Source organism: Oxyura jamaicensis, chromosome 3, assembly GCF_011077185.1.
Source record: "Oxyura jamaicensis isolate SHBP4307 breed ruddy duck chromosome 3, BPBGC_Ojam_1.0, whole genome shotgun sequence".
NCBI classification, from domain to species: domain Eukaryota; kingdom Metazoa; phylum Chordata; class Aves; order Anseriformes; family Anatidae; genus Oxyura; species Oxyura jamaicensis.
This window is the reverse complement of record NC_048895.1, coordinates 105,561,610-105,579,972: the sequence shown is the minus strand read 5'-3', so window position 1 is coordinate 105,579,972 and position 18,363 is coordinate 105,561,610. Positions and strand designations below refer to the sequence as shown.

At 35.8% G+C, this 18,363-nt stretch overlaps 1 protein-coding gene across 2 annotated transcripts in view; it reads left to right on the top strand.

Annotated features, from left to right (window-relative positions):
* Nucleotides 1-18,363, top strand: part of NBAS (NBAS subunit of NRZ tethering complex) — a 178,875-nt gene that overhangs the window by 114,797 nt on the left and 45,715 nt on the right. For both annotated transcript variants that reach the window (XM_035320545.1, XM_035320544.1), the window contains 4 exons: nt 5,110-5,328; nt 5,580-5,782; nt 14,992-15,081; nt 17,523-17,718. In XM_035320545.1, the coding sequence (XP_035176436.1) occupies nt 5,110-5,328; nt 5,580-5,782; nt 14,992-15,081; nt 17,523-17,718 (708 nt within the window). The remainder of the gene's footprint in view (nt 1-5,109; nt 5,329-5,579; nt 5,783-14,991; nt 15,082-17,522; nt 17,719-18,363) is intronic.

The window sequence follows — 18,363 nt, the reverse complement described above, 5'->3', positions numbered from 1 at the left end:
CAGTGAAACCTGTTGGTAAAGGTATTTCTAACATAAAGTTATGTTAGAAATAAAGTATTATCAGCTGTCTCTTACACCTCTTCAGTGGAACCGTCGTTGTGATTAGGTTTTCAATCCTTTGTATCTAGTAAACAAGGACATAAAACTATCAGAGTGTGTTCAAAGGAGGGCAACAAAGAGGGTGAAAGGTCTGAAGAGAGAGGCATATGAAAAGCTGCTAAGTCCCTTGGTTTGTACAGCCCAGAGCAGAGCAGGCCGAGGGGAGGCCTCATGGCGGCCTGCAGCTCCCTCACGAGGGGAGCGGAGGGGCAGGCGCTGAGCTCTGCTCTCTGGGGACAGCGACAGGACCTGAGGGAACAGCATGGAGCTGGGACAGGGGAGGGTCAGGATGGGTGTTAGGAAAAGGTTCTTCACCAAGAGAAGAACCCCGTAGCAGCCTGCTCTAGCAAACCTGCTTTTGCAGGGGGGTTGGACCCAATGATCTCTGGAGGTCCCTTCCAACCTGTACAATTTTGTGAAGATTGTGGTCAGGCAGTGCAACAGGCTCCCCAGGCTGGTGGTCACAGCACTGAGCCTACTGGCATTCAATAAGCATTTGCTCTTGAAAATATGGTTTGATTTTGGGGTTATCCTGTGTGGACATAGGAGTTGGACTCAGTGATCCTTGTGGGTCCCTTCCAAACAGGGATATTCTGAGATTCTAAATATTCAGATCTACATGCCTATCAGGAAAAACTGACGGTCATGCTGAGGTTTCAGTTGCCAAACATGACCCTGAACTGAGGCAGCCAGGGGATGACTATGCTCTAATGAGAAGGTAATAATGTCTTCATGTATGATTGCTGCTAGTGACTACTTAAAACTTTTTCTGTTAATGTACCTTTCAGGAAAATTTCTCATTAACCGTGGATGAATGATGAAGGGAAAGGTTGGATAGCCTCCCCACTGCATGTGTTTTGAAATGTTTTGCCAATTTCTATTTAGGATTCTAACACAGTTTCTCTAGTCTCTTAAGATGAGTAGGAGTAAAGGGAAGGAGCTGTTGATGGCTCCTTCAACGTTATTGCGGTTGCTGTCCAAGTAGACCTTTTTAGCAGAAACCTGCCAGCTTTTTGGATGAAACTTAAAGTCATAAAACAAACTCAATAAGTGTTTGAAGCAGTTGGTCAAATCAGCTGATTTAGTATCTACCATGCACTGGGTTTGGAAATGAAACAGCTATTTGACCAGCTTGCAACTAGCCTTCCCTTAGAATCCAGTTAATGATTGTGTACAATGGAAAATTATTGTAGTAATTCTTGAAAAAGTATTTCTCAGAGATCTCTCTTCTCTAACTTTCATCTGAAAAGTGCTTCATACATAAAAGCTGCCTTTTTGTTTGCACTTTTTACTTAAAATTTTATCATGTTTTGAAGCAGTGCTGGTCATGCGATCACTGTTTAAACTCTCTAAATCAGCACTTTCTTCCCAGCACAGTTCTATGGCCAAGGACATACTATATCGGTTTCTTGGTCCCCGAACACTTCTGTACATTTCCATATTTCATGGAGGTATTGATACTTAATACAGGTAAAGGACTGAAAAACAATAACAATAATAATAAAACAACAACAACAAAAAAACAACCATTATGATTATCATGCGTCTGTAATCTCACTGAGACAGAAAAGTTTTTTTTTATTTTTTTTGCTTTTAAGTGAACCAAGCTTAAAGTGAGAAGTGAGATAGTAGAAGTAGGATTTTTAGAAACTGGTCCTGGTTGTCCCTGTTTGGGAAGGGGTTGGACCAGATGACCTCCAGAGGTCTCTTCCTACCTCACCCATTCTGTGATTACGTTGATGGAATCCCAAGTTTCTGTGGAATTAAAAGGGAAGCTGTTTCTCTCATGTCAGAGTTGAATGTTAATCACTGGCAGTAAGAGTGGCAGGGTCAGGGTCTTCGTACACGAGTAAATGTTGCTTGTACAATACTTTATTGAGAAATACTTAGATACTCGTAAGGAAATGGGTTTCTGCAATGAATTTTCACCTTAAAGAGTGAAATCTGTTGAGCTGAAATATTGTGTGATACTCCTTCACTTGAAAACAAAAACAGCTTTTTAGGACTTTTTATCACACATAGCCTATAAAATTAAAAATGTTTTTAAACTATAAAAACTTTTTAAAAGGAAAACTTAACTTCAGATTCAAACAAAAATTGAACTAGCCCCTAAGCTGTTTTTTGTCACAGGGTATGACACCAAATCTCATTACTGAACTGACTAGAAATATGGAGGATAGCCATTCACATTTGAGAATAAAATAATCAGAGAAATGAAATGTTAGTAGTGCAGCAGTTCAGCTCTATGCAAATACTAAAGCAAAATTAAAACGGTCTTGGGAAGAACCTGTATTCTTTTTTTTTTAATGCTTTATTATTGTATATGCTGATAGCTTAGTGACTTATAAGCATGCAGTATATTCACACTGTTTTCTAGGATATAACAGTTAGATGGAGTACTTCAATTGTTTGCCTTTTGCATCTCTCTTAATTGCATTTTGAACATTAGAATATACAATAGAAGAGGAAAAATGAAAAAGGTAAATGTTTTAATCTTTTATGAGGTTTACAAAATGGATACATAAATCCATCTGTAGTCATTAAATTTTAATGTGATAAGAAGACTATCACCTTTTCTCTGCTTATAGTAAAACCTGATGTTGAGACCTTGTTCAAGGTAACAAAATCATACTTAATTTCTATTAATGGGAATGGAAATGATTCATTTTTGAACTGTATCCTGGGCTGCATAAATAGAAGTGTGGCCAGCAGGTTGAAGGAGGTAATTCTCCTTCTCTGTCCTGATCTCACGAGATCCCACTTGTAGGAGTGCATCCAGTTCTGGGGTCTCCAGTACAAGAAAGACATGGACCACAAGAACGATGTGGACATATTGGAGAAGGTCTGGAGAAGGGCCACAAAAACATGCGGAGGGCTGGAGCACCTCTACTGTGAAGAACAGTTGAGAGAATTGGGGTGGTTCAGCCTGGATGAGAGAAGGTTCCAGTTAAAACTTTTTCCAACTTTTCAATATGTAAAGGAGCTTAATTAGAAAGATAGAGAAGGACTTTTTATAAGGATGTGTAGAAACAGGACAAGGGGTAATGGCTTTAATATGAAAGAGGGACGTTTTAGGTAACATCTTCAGAAGAAATTCTTCATTATGTGGGTGGTGAAACACTGGAATAGGTTGCCACAGAACTTTTGGATGCGTCATCATTGCAAATACTTAATGTCAGGTTTGATGGGGTTTTGAGCAACCTGGTCTAGTAGAAGGTATCCCTGCCATAGGCAGGGGGGTTGGAACTAGATGACCCTTAAGGTGTCTTCCAACCCAAACAATATGATTTTATGATATCCTTTGTATTTACTCTGTTTATACTGGCAAGATTTCCTTAGTTCTTCCCAAAATGTCCTCCCATATTGCTTTTAGTATTAAATAGCAGTAGATAATTGCTGTGATTTACAGCACCAGCACTAAAACATGAGAGCAACGCCTACATTTTCACCACGTATTTTTAGCGAAAAGTAATATGCATGTATATATAAAGGCTGTAAAATATTCCACTCGCTATTCTTTGTAAACCTTTCTATGGCTTTACAAGTAGGTAAGTTAATTCATGATGTAAATATCAAATTGACTTTCTTAAAAAGAATGTTTATAGCAGCTTAATTTTCCTCTTTTTTATGGTAAATCAGCCTCTTTCCTATTCAATACCATACAGATTCAAGCTTTGTTTTCTATTTATCGTGTAATTTGACTTAAAAATTAAAGTTGTTTGCATGTCTTTGTCTGGTATACCAGTAATTAAAACAGTTGATGTTAAAGTATGTAGTACTGTGGGCATGGGCAGAGGAAAGAAAGCATATTGCAAGCATCTTTAAAATGGTACTTGAAATTAAAAATTAACAAATTATACATGAATTTTAAAAATCATTTCAGACTTTGTTTTGGACTTCCAGCTGAGGCAGCTGTGTTAAGAACACAGTAATCTGCTGTATGGGTTGTCTGTATAAAGAGTATTTCAATCTGTATCTGTTCTTAAAGTACTTTTGGTTTCTGGAAGCTTAGAAATCGTTGCCTGGTTTCTATTCTGAAGTGCTCAGTTCCATTCTGACACACAGGAATGACCCCTTCATGCCTGATAGAGGCATAGTGGGAGACTTCATTCAGTGTATGTATAACTCTGTATCCATAAATTCATTTCCATGAGAAGTTTTAATGGGAGAAAAAAAACAAACAAACAAACAAAAAAAAACACTTTCTTGTTTTGGTTTAATTTCTACCTAGATACATGCAGTTGTAAAGGTCTTTCAAAATAGTAACTTGCTGTTCTATATAATTTCTGCTTTAAATAAGTTGATTTGAAAGGAGTTTTTATCTCACTCACATCCAATCTGTTGTAGCCTGCACTATTTTAAAAGTATGTGAAACTGTAATATGATTCTTTGAGAGACTGAAAAAAAACTTGATAACTGCAAAATCTTCATTGCAGTAGTAGCATGGTGTAGGTTGTATGTACTGGCAGCCCACCTGTGAAGTAGTTGTGGTAAATGTGCAAGCAGATCAAAGTATACGTGGCCTAAGTTGTAGACCTCCAAGTGGTCTTTGCTTATGATCATAGTGTTGGAGATACATTTCAAGCCATAAACTAAACCTAACAAAACTAACCTTAAGGTAATTTTCAGTGTTTGGGTTTTTCAGTTCATGTTGTGGAATGATCCCCAGACATCTCTTAATACAAAATTAAAAGAACAAAAACAAAAAACACCACCAACAAAAAAGTGGCAGTCTGCAAAAATCACAAATCCTGTTTGTTAAGGAAAGTTTGTCCTATTGTGAGTCAGATTCAATGTCAATAAAAGAAAGGACAACAGAAGAAAGTAAATGGAATACTGATATTTTTTTGAATAAATGACTACTAAGAAATAAGGTTTTTCCTCCTAAAATATCTCAGTTTTGTACAATACTGTAGGAAAGTGGAGCTATCTGAACTCTAGACACTGCTGTAATACAAATAGTAGCATACAGATAATAATAATGATTAAATATTGAGCAATCTCTTTCAGCTGACAGTTGAAGCCAGGATAGAAGTGACTAAGAAGGCTATTAAGGCGGTCAAACATCTTTCTGAGAAATCAAGAAAAAAACCTTCTGAGAATGGCATGGAAGATGCTGAAAATCCATCTGTTGCTTATGAGAAAACTCTGAATCACTTGCAGCAATCTCTTGCTCATCTGGAAACACTCACTCATAGTTTTATCACTTACTTGAAAAACAGTGAACAGGTAATGGTCACTGATTGCATGCTTGTTTTGAGTGTAGCCATAACTAGCAGTGATGCATGTCAAGCTGCTGTCATTTTTTCTTAGTGTTTTATAGCTTTGTTTTTGTTGACCCGGTCTCTTAAAATTCTCTTCCATCAGTCTTTTCTGTTTTGTAGTATATATATTATCTTGGTAGAAATAAAGACCCTGAATGATATGTACCTGTAAATAAAGAGTACCCTGTTTCACATTTAAAAATTATCTGTTCACAGGATGTGCTACAGAAGTATGGCTATTTATATGATTTGTCAAGATCAGAAAGAGAAAAAATCCATGACCAAGCAGTAACTATGTGTATAGATGGTCAACCCCTGGACATGATACAACAGTTGATACAAGTTGCAGTTGGAGATCTAGGTCTTTCTCCCAAGGACATTGTCCAATGTGCTATTAAAAAAATTATATGTACTCTAAGGTAAGTCTACTTGAATGTCTCCTGCTTTTTTTAAAAAAACAAAACAAAACAAAAACATATAAATATATATAAAATGTTGAGCGCTTGCTTGCTTTGAATGTCTGGATTTTACAGAAGATTGGGCAGTGAGAAATGAGTTCTTATGCTTTCTGACCTATAATTTTATATTTAGATAAGACAGTTATATTTCTCTGAGTTTGGGAAGCCTGGGCAATCTGAACAAAACAAGCAACATAGCTCATCCTGTTCACTGAAAAATGCTTTTAAATTTTAAATCTTGGCTTTACAAAATTGTTCCATTATGTGTATGTTTGTACATTTATGATTTTTTGGCAAATTTATGATTGGACATAATTCTCGTTTTAAGAACAACAGAATTAAAAACATGTTTGTTGGAGATAGTGTGTACATGCTTCTGCAGGTATTTGGGCAGCAGAGGTCTAGCAACAGCTGTTGCCACAACAGCTAATTCTACAGGAAGTAGTAAAATTTCCATCTTTTGAATAACTTGCCAGGGTATTTTGGGGAACATTTTATTTTTTCATTTTTTATAACTTTCAAGCTTTTGAGATGTGTGTTACTTTAAAATCATGAATATATAGGCCATAAATCTTTGTTCTTTGTTCTCTTAAAGAACACTTCTTTAAGTTTTTCCTCTTCTTCCACCTCCCTCTGTATCACATTCAACCCCCAAATTAAGCATCAAGCCTAGTTGTTCTATGCTTCCTGCAGCATTTAAAAGCAGCAATAATTAAAAAGCAAACAAAATACACAATTAGCTGACTTCCTGGACAGAAACAGATTTCTGATGTGAGGAAAGACATTTATTTAATCAACTTTATCAGTGTTGACACTTCCTGTTTATTGCTGCTGATGGCGCTGTCACAGAGGCATTCCCTGCCAGAAGTAAGGCTTTATTTCTGTCTTTTTCTAGAATTCACAGCTCCAAAACCTCAGCAATTGTCTTTTCCATTGTATTACGGAAACCAAACCAATCTGTTCATACAACTCCAGCAAGCTGAGTCATCTCTAAAGTATAGAGAAAATGCAAAATAACTAATTTCCATACAGTTTATACTTATGCATCCTTGAAGATGAAACAAGTCGATGGTGGCTATCTTAATCTCATTATCAGAGAGTTCAGAGTTTATGTTAACTTCACTACAATGATCTTTTTGTTGCATGATAGTGTGGCTTCTAAATTCTAACACTTCTGAGAAAGAATCTATAGAACTACTGTAATCACGGTCTGTTTCTTCAGTACTTGTCATGTCTGAAGGAAGGAAGGAAGATTCCTGTATTGAAGAGCATACTGCCTGTTGGGTTAGCAGCAGCCTCTATTTAGTGTATGTAATGTTTTCTAGCCCAGAAGGGATGTTGCTTTCATTCACAAGTCTGAGTCTGAAACCAGTTTAATTTAACTGGCATTTGAGAGAATGTAATGTCTCTGGGAATACAGAGCTGTTAAAAATACATGTGTGTGAACATAGTGAAAATATGGACACAGGTGAGGGAAAGAAAAGAATATTTATTGAAAAGCTGTTCAGTGAAATAAGGTGCTTTTTATTCGTTGTGTTTAATGCTCAGTCCTAGCTGAGCTTGCCATTTGTAATACCTCCTATAGTTTGGTAAGAGATTTGGCAGCTTTTATAGCCATGGTGACTACGAAATTCTTTTGGCACACAACGTGCGACTTAAGTTAGTATGTTTTTTGAGGTTTAACCGTTTTCCTGCCACAGTGTAAGGCACTATCCTAAGGATAGGTTATTTATTAGGACAGTGAAGTAATAGGGAATGTGGTTTGTGGGCTCAAATGACAATCTACAAGGTGAGTGTACATTGATAATGGTTTGTTAGGATTGAATAAGCCTGTGAAGATGCCCTTGTTCTTTAACAAGGTTTAGGATATTTGAAAGTCCGTGAATTTTTGTAGCTACTTAGGAGCAACCTGTCCTCTTTCCTGTCAAGGAGTTAGCAGTGTTCAGCCCTATGACTTAACATGATTGAATCGGAGTGTCTTTCTGGATGTTTTCTCACGTAACTTAACCAAAGTGTATATTCAGTCTCCATTGCTGTTGGACTAGAGCTGAGATGTGAAATTCTGAAGGAAACAAACAGAGAATAAAGTTCTAGGGTTTCACATCAGTATTATTATTCACGTTGCCAGGAAAAAAAAAAAAAAAAGCACAAGTGTGTGTGTGTGTGTGGTGGTGGTGGTTTTTGTTTTTTCATCATGGTTGACAGAATACCGATCAGCTCTGTCCTGGTTTCAGTTAGGACAGTTATTTTTCCTCCTAGTAGCTGGTAGGGTGCTATGTTTTGGATTAGGATGAGAAGAGTGCTGATAACATGCTGATGCATCTTTTTTTTGGTTATGTTCTTTCTCCTTCAGAGCAGCATAAAAATACTTTTTTTGTTGTTTTGTTTTGTTTTGTTTTGTTTTGTTCTTCTGTAGTCCAGTGACAGTAATTCATCAGGGATTTTTATTTGTAGACGCTGTCTTGGATTTGATGTTGCAGAGTGCTACCTCTGCCTGGCTGTGTCTTTGATGTACTGAATATTCCAAGTGAAAGACCACTGTATTGATGACCTAATGTGATCAGTGGAAAACTTATTGTATTTTTTTTGAGGAGGAGTGGGGATGGGGGATAGGGGAGAAGGTAATTTTATATCATAATAAATGAACAGTTATTTCTCATTTAACTATCTAGAACTCTCTTTTGAAGTATTTTTGTTCCAAAGATCTGTATGCAACACATACTAAAGACCATTCAACTGTTAGATGGCTGTTAAACTCTATCACTTTTAAGACCAGCTTAGATAGATAAAGCTTTTGCAATTTATTTGATCTTTTTGCATGTAGAAAAATTACACGTGGGTAGGATGATCTGAATGCACATACCAGAAACAAATATAGCATGGGAAATGATCTATAGCTCTACCTATTTTTTTTCCTTAGTGATAATGTGTATAATCAGATTAAAGAGCCACAGATAAAAAGAAGGCAGCCTGTCAAAGCATTTGCAGCCGTCTTTGACAGAACATGAATGTCTCCTGTCACTCAGTTTGAGTGTTCATTAGCATCCTCAGGGATGGTAAAGTTTTCTGCACAGCAAAATCAGTAACATTGTCTTTCTTGTCTGGACATGTCCATTTGGTGAGGAGTAATTTGGCTTTAGATAATCAAGGTCCTGATGTTCCTGGCTGTAATATCACATCTGGACTGTGTGATACATCTGGATATAAAGTCTACTTAATTCAACTGTAGTTATTCTCATTAATATGCAGACTAGGATGGACCTCTTGAATTTCTCCTTTTTACTCTTCTCCATACTAACATATTTGCTTTTTATATGCATTGCAAAACTGGAATGTCTGAAAGTTTATTTAATAAAGTTTTTGCATACAGACCACAACCGATAACTCCTAATCAGTACATAAAGAATGGAAAACCATTAAACCATTAAAGAATGGAAAGTGCATCCCTCCAGTGGAAAAAAAAAAAAAAAAAATGGAAAGGCAGAGGAATTACTTGGAGGCCTCATAAGAACTTAAAAATACACAACTTTTCATCTGGTGTGTGATGTGCATTCTTTTGACAAGTATTCCTCTTTATAAATACAAACTGATGTTAAAAAAAAGTTATAAAACAAGATACTCCAGTTAATTTACTTTTCTCTGTTCAACAGGATGAGTGGAAAGTTGTATGGTAGGTAGTAGTCACATAATGAAGTATGGAAAGTTTGCCTACTTCAGTGGTAAAAAGCATAAAGTAAAATCCAATGTAGAATAAAAAAATACTTGAAATAATATCATCCTTCTTATGAAATTCAGCAAGATGATAATATTATTAGGTAGACTCCCTTTAAATATAGCAAGCGTTTAAAAGAAAGGTGGTGACGTCATCTCTTAAGCCTGCTGGCTTTGATACCATTGCTGTGAATGAAATTGGATGTATCTCTACCCTATGTTCAGATATTAGCTTTCTAGCCAGACCATAACACAAATCAAAACACATTAACCACAGCATTTTTGTGCAACACTTTAACTTCAGGGTTCATGGGCAAAAAGATGTGTTTAAAGAAAAAGTCTTGCCTGTGAACCTGGAAAGCTGAATTATTCTTCAGTAATTGTAACATTTCAAGGGAAAACTCTTCACATTTTTTTTTTTTCCTGAGCTTTGATATGTTATACAGAGAGGTTATTTTATGTAGTAATTTTTCAAGAAAGAAATTCCTTCGACAATTAGCATTCAGAGTAGTGCTTGTAGGGTTATAACACTGAACTGGAGTTTCCCTGGATTTTCCGTAGCTATGGTGACAGGGAATGTAATTAATGTACTGTGACCATAAATGAAGTAGGCCTGTGTGGATGTGAAAAAATGTGGTAGTGTCTGTGATTTACCTGAAACTTAAGCAGAGACACCACTTCTGTGACTGAAAATATGCATCCTTCCTTCCAGTTTCATAACTACAACCCCGCTTCAAACACAGTAAAATATCTTCTGTTACTAAAGTATTGACTGACTACTGCAGAAGATTCTTCAAGAAAATGTTGCCTTTGTGATACATTAAATTACTTTTTGTCTTCATGCTGGGTTCTGCACCTGGGATGAAGTAATGCCAGACATGGGTACAGACTGGAGATGAGCTCAGCAGAAGGGCACCTGGGGGTGCTGGTCAGCAGGAGGCTCAACAGGAGTCAGTGGTGTGCCTTGGCAGCCAAGAGGACAAGCTGCATTTTGGGCTGCATCAAACACCATCATAGCCAGCTGGTCAAAAAAGGTGATTCTCCTCCTGTGTTTAGCATTGGTGCAGCCTCACCTCATGGCTCTCCGCAGCTTCCTGAGGTGGGGAGGCAGAGAGGGAGGTGCTGGTCACCTCTCCCTGGTAACCAATGCTAGGACATAAGGGAATGGCACACAGTTGTGCCAGGGGAGGTTTGGGCTGGACATTAGGAAAATATCTTTACCATGAGGGTGGTCAAACACTGGAACAGGCTTTCTGGAGAGGTGGCTGATGTCCGGTGCCTGTTGGTATTCCAGTGTCATTTGGACAGTGCCCTCAATAGCACACTTATATTTATGGTTAGCCCCGAAGAGGTCGGGCAGTTGGACTAGATGATCTTTGAAGGTCCTTTTCAACTGAACTATTCTATTCATTTTTCAATAGTGTACAATATGACAGGCTTAATATCTCTCATACCTTCTCAGAAACAGTAACTCTTGTTAAATATAACATAGTTCTTTGTCTAACGGTATAATTTCAGAAGCAGTATTGTCCAGTTCTGTTAACTGCTTTTATCTTGTAGAAAATCTTGTATTGGTATATATAAAATCTCTCTAACAAGGCATATCTGAAAACTTCGTACGAGGACTTCGTATTTTGTACTTCCTTGTTTGCATATGGAAAAAGCTACTATCAACAGAAATGAGTTACTTCTTCAGAAGAAACCATGGGCTTCTGAAGAAGGTTTTGGTAATGCTGGTAGTCTAATTAGACCTATCTAAGATTAAATTTATTCCATGACCAAGATCACTCATGTTGTGTATTGGAAACTTTCCATGATCCCTGACTTTAGGAATGTTCATGGATGATGAAGAGAGGTTTTGTATCGTGAGTGAGGATCTTCTATTTAGGAGTCTATGTAATCAGGGAAGACAGTTTAGCTGTTGAAGACATTACAGCCTCCTTCATTTGAAACTCTTAAATGTCTTATCTTAGATGGTCAGATGGTTTTTGTGTTTCATGAAATTGTGGAAGTATTCACCAGGCAATGAGCAGGACAGGTTTGGTGGAAATTTTTAATTTGTATTTAACAGACTGAGCACCTAACTTAGGAAGAAAGCAGATTTTTCACCATCTCATCTCGTTTGAGCAGGGGTTCTTCAGGGAAATCTTGCAACTTGGTATCTTACAATTTGATAATAATTCTGACAAAAATGACTGTTTGACATTATGGCTTCTTTTCCCCAGCTTGGAATGATAACACCAACAATGTATTACTTGCTTACTTTCCTGATATTTAAAGGAAACAAAAAATAGAGAAAAATAAGGCTGGAGAAAGAAAAGGATTATCAAGTATTTATGATGAATAGTATAATTAGGTTAAAAGACTTAGATGGATTTAATTTATTCTCCTTTCAAGCATTCTTTGTACTTTGTTGCATTTGAAGAACTTGATTAAATATGCATCACTTTTTCTGAAACTGAACTGAAATCAAAATAAGCCGTTATCAGTGTAATTACACCAGGCTTATACCTAGGAGTTTTGAGATGAATGCTGAATCGTATGTTGTTTAAAACATGCATCAAGTAGCATATAATCTGTATAAAAAAAATAATCATTAATTATATTTGATTCTGTTAGTAGCTGTTAATTTTTAAATCATTAAGAACAAAACAAACTTGACACAATATTTGTCTCGTGGACTGTAATCTCTTTTTAGTTTCTGTAACAATTCTTGGGAAGTTCTTGGGAAGTACAGGCAATATTAAGCTTTAAAAAAGTGCTAGCTTTAATTTCTTTTGCATACGTTTGTAGTATAGATAGCTCTAATTTACTGCTCAAGATTTGCCTCTTTTTCTTTTCTTCTCCTTGCCTCCCTCACCATAGAATTGTACCTGCCCGTGGATGACGAACTCTAAACTTTGAGCAAATTAATGTATCTACCATACCCAAGAACTGGCTTCACAGCTGTACTGTCTGAAACAGTGGTTTGCTGTTTTCAGAAATGTCCATCAGCTTTTGTGTGTATGTTTCTATTTACCCACGTTTTTCGAAGTGCTCAGAACCTGGTTGCCATAGGAGCTACAGACTCATGTCTAATTAGAGATTAAGGGCTTTTGTAAAGCAAGTGCTGGGACTGTTCAGAATCAGTCTGAAAAACTAAAGAAACCCAGAAGCTAAGGTTTGCTGGTCATTCTTCTTTCATATGAAATTTACATAGGTACATTTAATGTAATTTGGAGCAAGTAGAACTATTAAGATCTCCATGGCCCGTCCCTAACTGCAGCGTTCTTTTCCATTTCAGATAACTATCGTTCTCTTCTTAGTATGTAAGATTTCTAAATATTCCCCTAGTTTTCTTTAGATATGCAATATCTGTATGCTTTGTTGATGTTCTTTTAATACAGACTTACTAAAAAAAAAGAAACAAAAAATAGTACAGAAAAAATTAAAGCTGGCCTATAGAGAGGACATTAATGAAGTGACTCTCTGGTAACTCTGGGAATATATTGTAAATTTTATTGGTTTTTCTATTTTAAAACAAATTTGAAACCACTTCTTAATGTTACTTGCAATGAATGGTTACTTTAATACTGCTGTTCTTTCTATAATTTCCACATTTGTGCAGTGCTGGTGTAATCTAAACGTAGAGGGTTATGTTTGTTTCATTTTACGGAGCATTCTGATCTGTTGTGTCTCTGTGGAAAAATACAGACTTTTCTGAGACTGAAATATTTGACTGGACAGACACTTTCCCTCTTTGGGAATCTGGAACCCTGGATATTTCTTTACCATAAACTATAATTTGATTATTTCCAAATATTCTGAAGATGTTTTAAATATATGGATTTAAACTTAACACTTCAAAAATTTTCTGAACTACCATGTGACAGTATTGGTATTAACAATAGCACTTCTGTGATGATCCCATCCAAGTAACAGTGTTTTTAGAGGAAAAGACTGGTGTTACGAGCTTTTTAGTCTTCATACTTTTGAGTGTGGTATAATAACACAAAATGAATGGTAAGGTAAAATGAGGTTTAGATTTCATTGTGCAACAACATATCTTGTATCTGTTCTGAATGGAGTCACATGTTTTTTAATCTAGTGCTGTTTGCTGAATTGCTAGTCATGTTAAGTTTAAAAAAAAAATGCATACAGGAAGACATTAGATTTTAAGAATTCAGGTTTGTATGCCATACAGTATAAACATTTTTAGGCAAAATATTTACCTTTCTGAAATAATAAATGACAAAAGTATAAAAATTAGTAACTCTTGGCACAAAATCTGTAAAATACGGATTTTACAGTTTTTTTATGGATTTTACGGATTTTTTTTTTATTATTATTATTATTTTTTTACAAATTACAGTCAGCTACAGAGTATATTTTTGCTTTAAACAACAATCAGCAGACTCTGGACTTTTCTTTTTGTTTTAAAGAGATATAGTGAGAGGCTGAAATTTTTAGTAGCAGAATAGCTTTGATATGCCGATGAACAGTAGAGAAAATACACTTTATCTCTGGGTTTTGAGTCATCCTTAGTAAACTGATTTTGGAACTGTTTGCTTGCTTTCCTTCATTCAGTGCAGCATTGACAAACTCTTAAGATAGGCAAAACTGTTGTTTTTCTAGTTCAGTACAGTCATCATTGCTACTGAAGTGAAGCATGAAGAGACACTGTAATTTATTGGCATGCCAGTGTGAAATCTCTTCCTCTCTCAGCACTGAGTTGCATTTCAAATTTGTTTCCCTGAAAATGTTAGCAGATAAAAAAAATCACTTCCATAGCATTAGTAGTGAAGCTTTTTCTCCTATCAGGATGATTTTTCCAATATTCATTTTTCACCATGGAAGAACAGTATAGTTTAACTGGAACATCTGTTGGGCAGGCAGTATGATTCACACTCTTCTATTCCTACCCATGCTCAATAAGTCAGCCATGGAACAGCGTCCTACTGTTCCATGGCTAGGAACATGTGGGAAAGAACCCTTTCCCACACACTGTTCTTGACCACGCATTCTCTCCTTTTTCCTTTCGTTGCTTCTGTTAAGCATGAATCAGCAGAAAGGATTATTTTGACATCAGGTTACAATCAAGTTGATTTAAACCAATAATGATACAGTAAGAGAATATTTGGAAAGAAAAGATGGTGATGCTTATATGTCATTTGTTTACTTATTATTGATGAGATCTTTAAGGCCATAAATGTGTGTTTTGCTAGGCCAATCTGTGTTAGAAACGTTAAATGTTAACTCTGTTTTCTTTCCAATTTCACTGACATCTTTTAGTATTTGTCTTTCCCACTTTTCTCTTGTTATTCCCTGTATTGCTTTGACACAAAAATAAGGGTACTAATCAAGCTGGGAAATTAGAAAACATCCATAATTGCTGAACAATTAATATGTATCCTACAATTGTACAGATTTAGATACAATGTTAGGGACTTTTCATGGTGTGTTTTGTTTTACTTTAACAGAGCAAATGGCAGTTCTTCTATGTCAGTGAAAGATCCACTTGGAATCCTAGAAGGCATTGTTTCTGCAGTGCATGCAAGTGTTGAAAAAGGGTAAGAACTTACTGTATGGATTCTTTGGTTAAGGCTTTGAAAGATACATCTCATGAAAGCCTTGAAGGTACAATACTGAATATGGATCTTTTTTTTTTTTTTTTTTTTTTTTCCCCATGGGTGTATATACTGTGTTTGAACTTTATTTTCTAGGATGTTATTCTGAACAGGTTATCACTTACAAGGTTCAAAATCTGGGGCCTGACAGAAGCTTTTGCTTGATCATTAGGAAGAAAGCAACTCTGAACATAAAAATTACGTAACTTTATTATGGTGATTTGAGGAAATGATATTTCTGCTCTGACTCTTCTAGAAGTAGAGTACTTAATTGCTGTTGTTTCAGTTTATTATATACCATGCAAATAACATTGGTTCACTTCAAATATCTGAATTTAGATATCAAACTTACCAATATTTGTAAAGTAGTGCAGAAATAATTTCATAAATGCTTATCCCTATTTTTAAATTCTCTTGTGTGGCTGCCCTTATTTCAGCTCATATAATGGTCTGTCTTACTGATGTGTTTTCCACTGCATTTCTGTTAAAAGCAAGGAAGAAAAAAAATCAACTTTCTGTCTAGTTGTACAAACTAAGAACTTGTATATAATAATAATAAAATATCCATGTATTCTCTAGTATTCTCCATGTATTCTCGTATCCTCTAGTAGCCAACAAAAGCAATTAAATTGTAGTGTGGAGACTCCTTCACTGGCATTGTATAAGTATTGGATACTGAAGTAGATTCACGTCAAAATCACAGAATCATAGAATATCACGAGTTGGAAGGGACCCATAGCCATCATCAAGTCCTGGCACCGCACAGGTCTATTCAAAATTTTAGACCATGTGACTAAGTGCACAGTCCAATCGCATAGTCCAAATTTACAATAAATGTCATTTACAGTATTACAAGGTAGAATGGGAGAATCGGTAGTATTTTTTTCCTAGATGCCCTCTCTGGAGTCTTTAGATGTATAATTCATCAACATGTAACAGTTAAAACAATAACCTGGAATGAAAATCAATGTGATTACAAGAAGTTATTTACATTATTTTGTAAGTTGTTCTTATTTTAAACTTCAGCTATTCAACTTAGAAAATATAAATCTTCCCCTAAGGAAAGCATGTATAAATATCAGGTGTGAGGTCTGCAAAACTCTAGAAATATTCAAACAGTTCCTCTTAATTCCTAAATTTTAATTTACAGTTTGAATGCCACCTGTTTGGCTGAGGCATGTCTAATTTAGCTGAAGTTCTGCGTTGAACAACATAATTCAGACAATATAAAAACTAAACAAAATTGAAATCCTTGCACTCTGAAAATCTAAGCTGTCAACGTTTATTATTTCAGAGCTGCAAGACAGATTAAATTGGTATTTTCTGTCTGATACTACTTTCCCATCTGTCTTGTTAAGACAAATAAGAGAACATTAGTTATAAATCACACTCCACCTGGAACCACTTTCTTGATTTTAAATAAATAAATAAGCTTTACTTTGAAATACTACTGAAAAAAATATCAGAATAACTGATTTGTTACATGGTAGTTTAGAGCCAGTAAAATACAGAACACCTTATTCTGTCTGCAACTAGCTGGTTGGTTGAGTTCATGGTAATCTGTATGCTCTAAATGCTCTCACATGGTTAGGATGTGTTCAGTATAATACACTTCTTAAAATAAAAAACTTTATTAATAGCTTTTTTATTTCTCTAAGTCAGGAAAATAGCAAAAAAAAATATTATTTTTTCTTTTAACATTTTTTCATACCCTCTAGGAGCTATGGGCATTTTGTAATCATTATCATGTTAGGACATAAAGTAATCCACCTTGCTAAAGATGATATAGGAAAATAAACAAGAAAAAGCTAGAGTCATAGGAGACACTACTGGTTTTACATAATGTCAGATGGTGTGCAGGTATAGGCATTGATCAGGACCAGTCACAATAAAAAGACTCTTATTTTTAAGTGCTGAAATTTGGCATTATTGTTATACATTTGGCAGTCAAGGTAGTGTAGGAGATATGTTACTGGGTAAATGGAGTAAATGGAGTTCTATAGTCTTTACATGGTTATTTGAATTAAAAAAAAAAAATCTTCTACCACTTAGTTTCAGGCACCTGGTTTATGAGAGTTGGCTTCTCTTCTGCCTCGCAAAGGCTAGCGCTTCGAAAGGTAGTCCCGCTTCTGTGCAGGCATCTGTAGGGTGTGATCATACTGCTCATGGTGTTCTCTGTATTTCATACAGTGATTTTTGAGGGATCCCACTTTTGCACATACTCATCTGGGTTCTAATTCTGTGTAACACAAGAATGTTTTATGAGTCCTCTGATGAATTCTTTTATATATTGAATGCAGTTGTAATAACTTTGAAAATACATGTGGGTAATATTTTAATTAGGAATACTGAAGTCTGTTTAACACAGTATTGTTTAATTACAGGGATAAAGTAGTTTCTTCAGATGACCTCCTGGAGTGGTTGAGACCTTTCTGTGGTGATGACTCTTTACCAGTGAAACCTCGCATCAGAGTATTGCAAATACTGGAACAATCTTTCCATCTCAGTGATGAGGATAGCAAGCTGCTTGTGTACTTCAGGACGCAAGCTGTTCTCAGAGCGTGCTGGCTTGAAACAAAGGTATTAAAACTGACTGCTGTAAATAATAGCATGAGACTGTTCTTATGCAGGGATTATATGTTGAAATGTGAGTTTGTAGTACGTGGTTGGGATGTCAGTATGAGAACTAATCCTACATTCCTTTTGAATCAGGTATCTAATAAATAGTGATTCTTTGAAAAACAGAGTAGTTAACAGAGCCCTCAGCTTTTGTTTGGGATCAGGAGTACGTAATACCAAGCTTGATCAAACACCAATGATTTTTCTCTATGGCATGCATTAAATTTTTCAATTTTTAATATTATCATAGAATCATAGGTTGGAAAAGACCTCTAAGATCAAGTCCAACCATTAACCTAGCACTGCAAAGTCTAAAAACCATGTCCCTAAGCATCACATTTGCATATTCTTTCTTTTCAATTTTGTCATTTTTACTTTCCTTTTTATCTATTTCTTATGACATTATAGTAAGAATTAGTGAGAACTACTGGCTGCTGTTTCTTTTTTTCTGGGCTCTTCATGTACCATTCTATGAATGTATAGTCAGAACATTAGGGACATGCTCAGCTGGAAAGAGTCAATCTTCAGGGAATGCATTTGGTCATCGTTAGAGGCTGGTATTGTTTCTTTTAGGAGGTAGCACCTAAGGCGGTAGTTTCTTAAAAA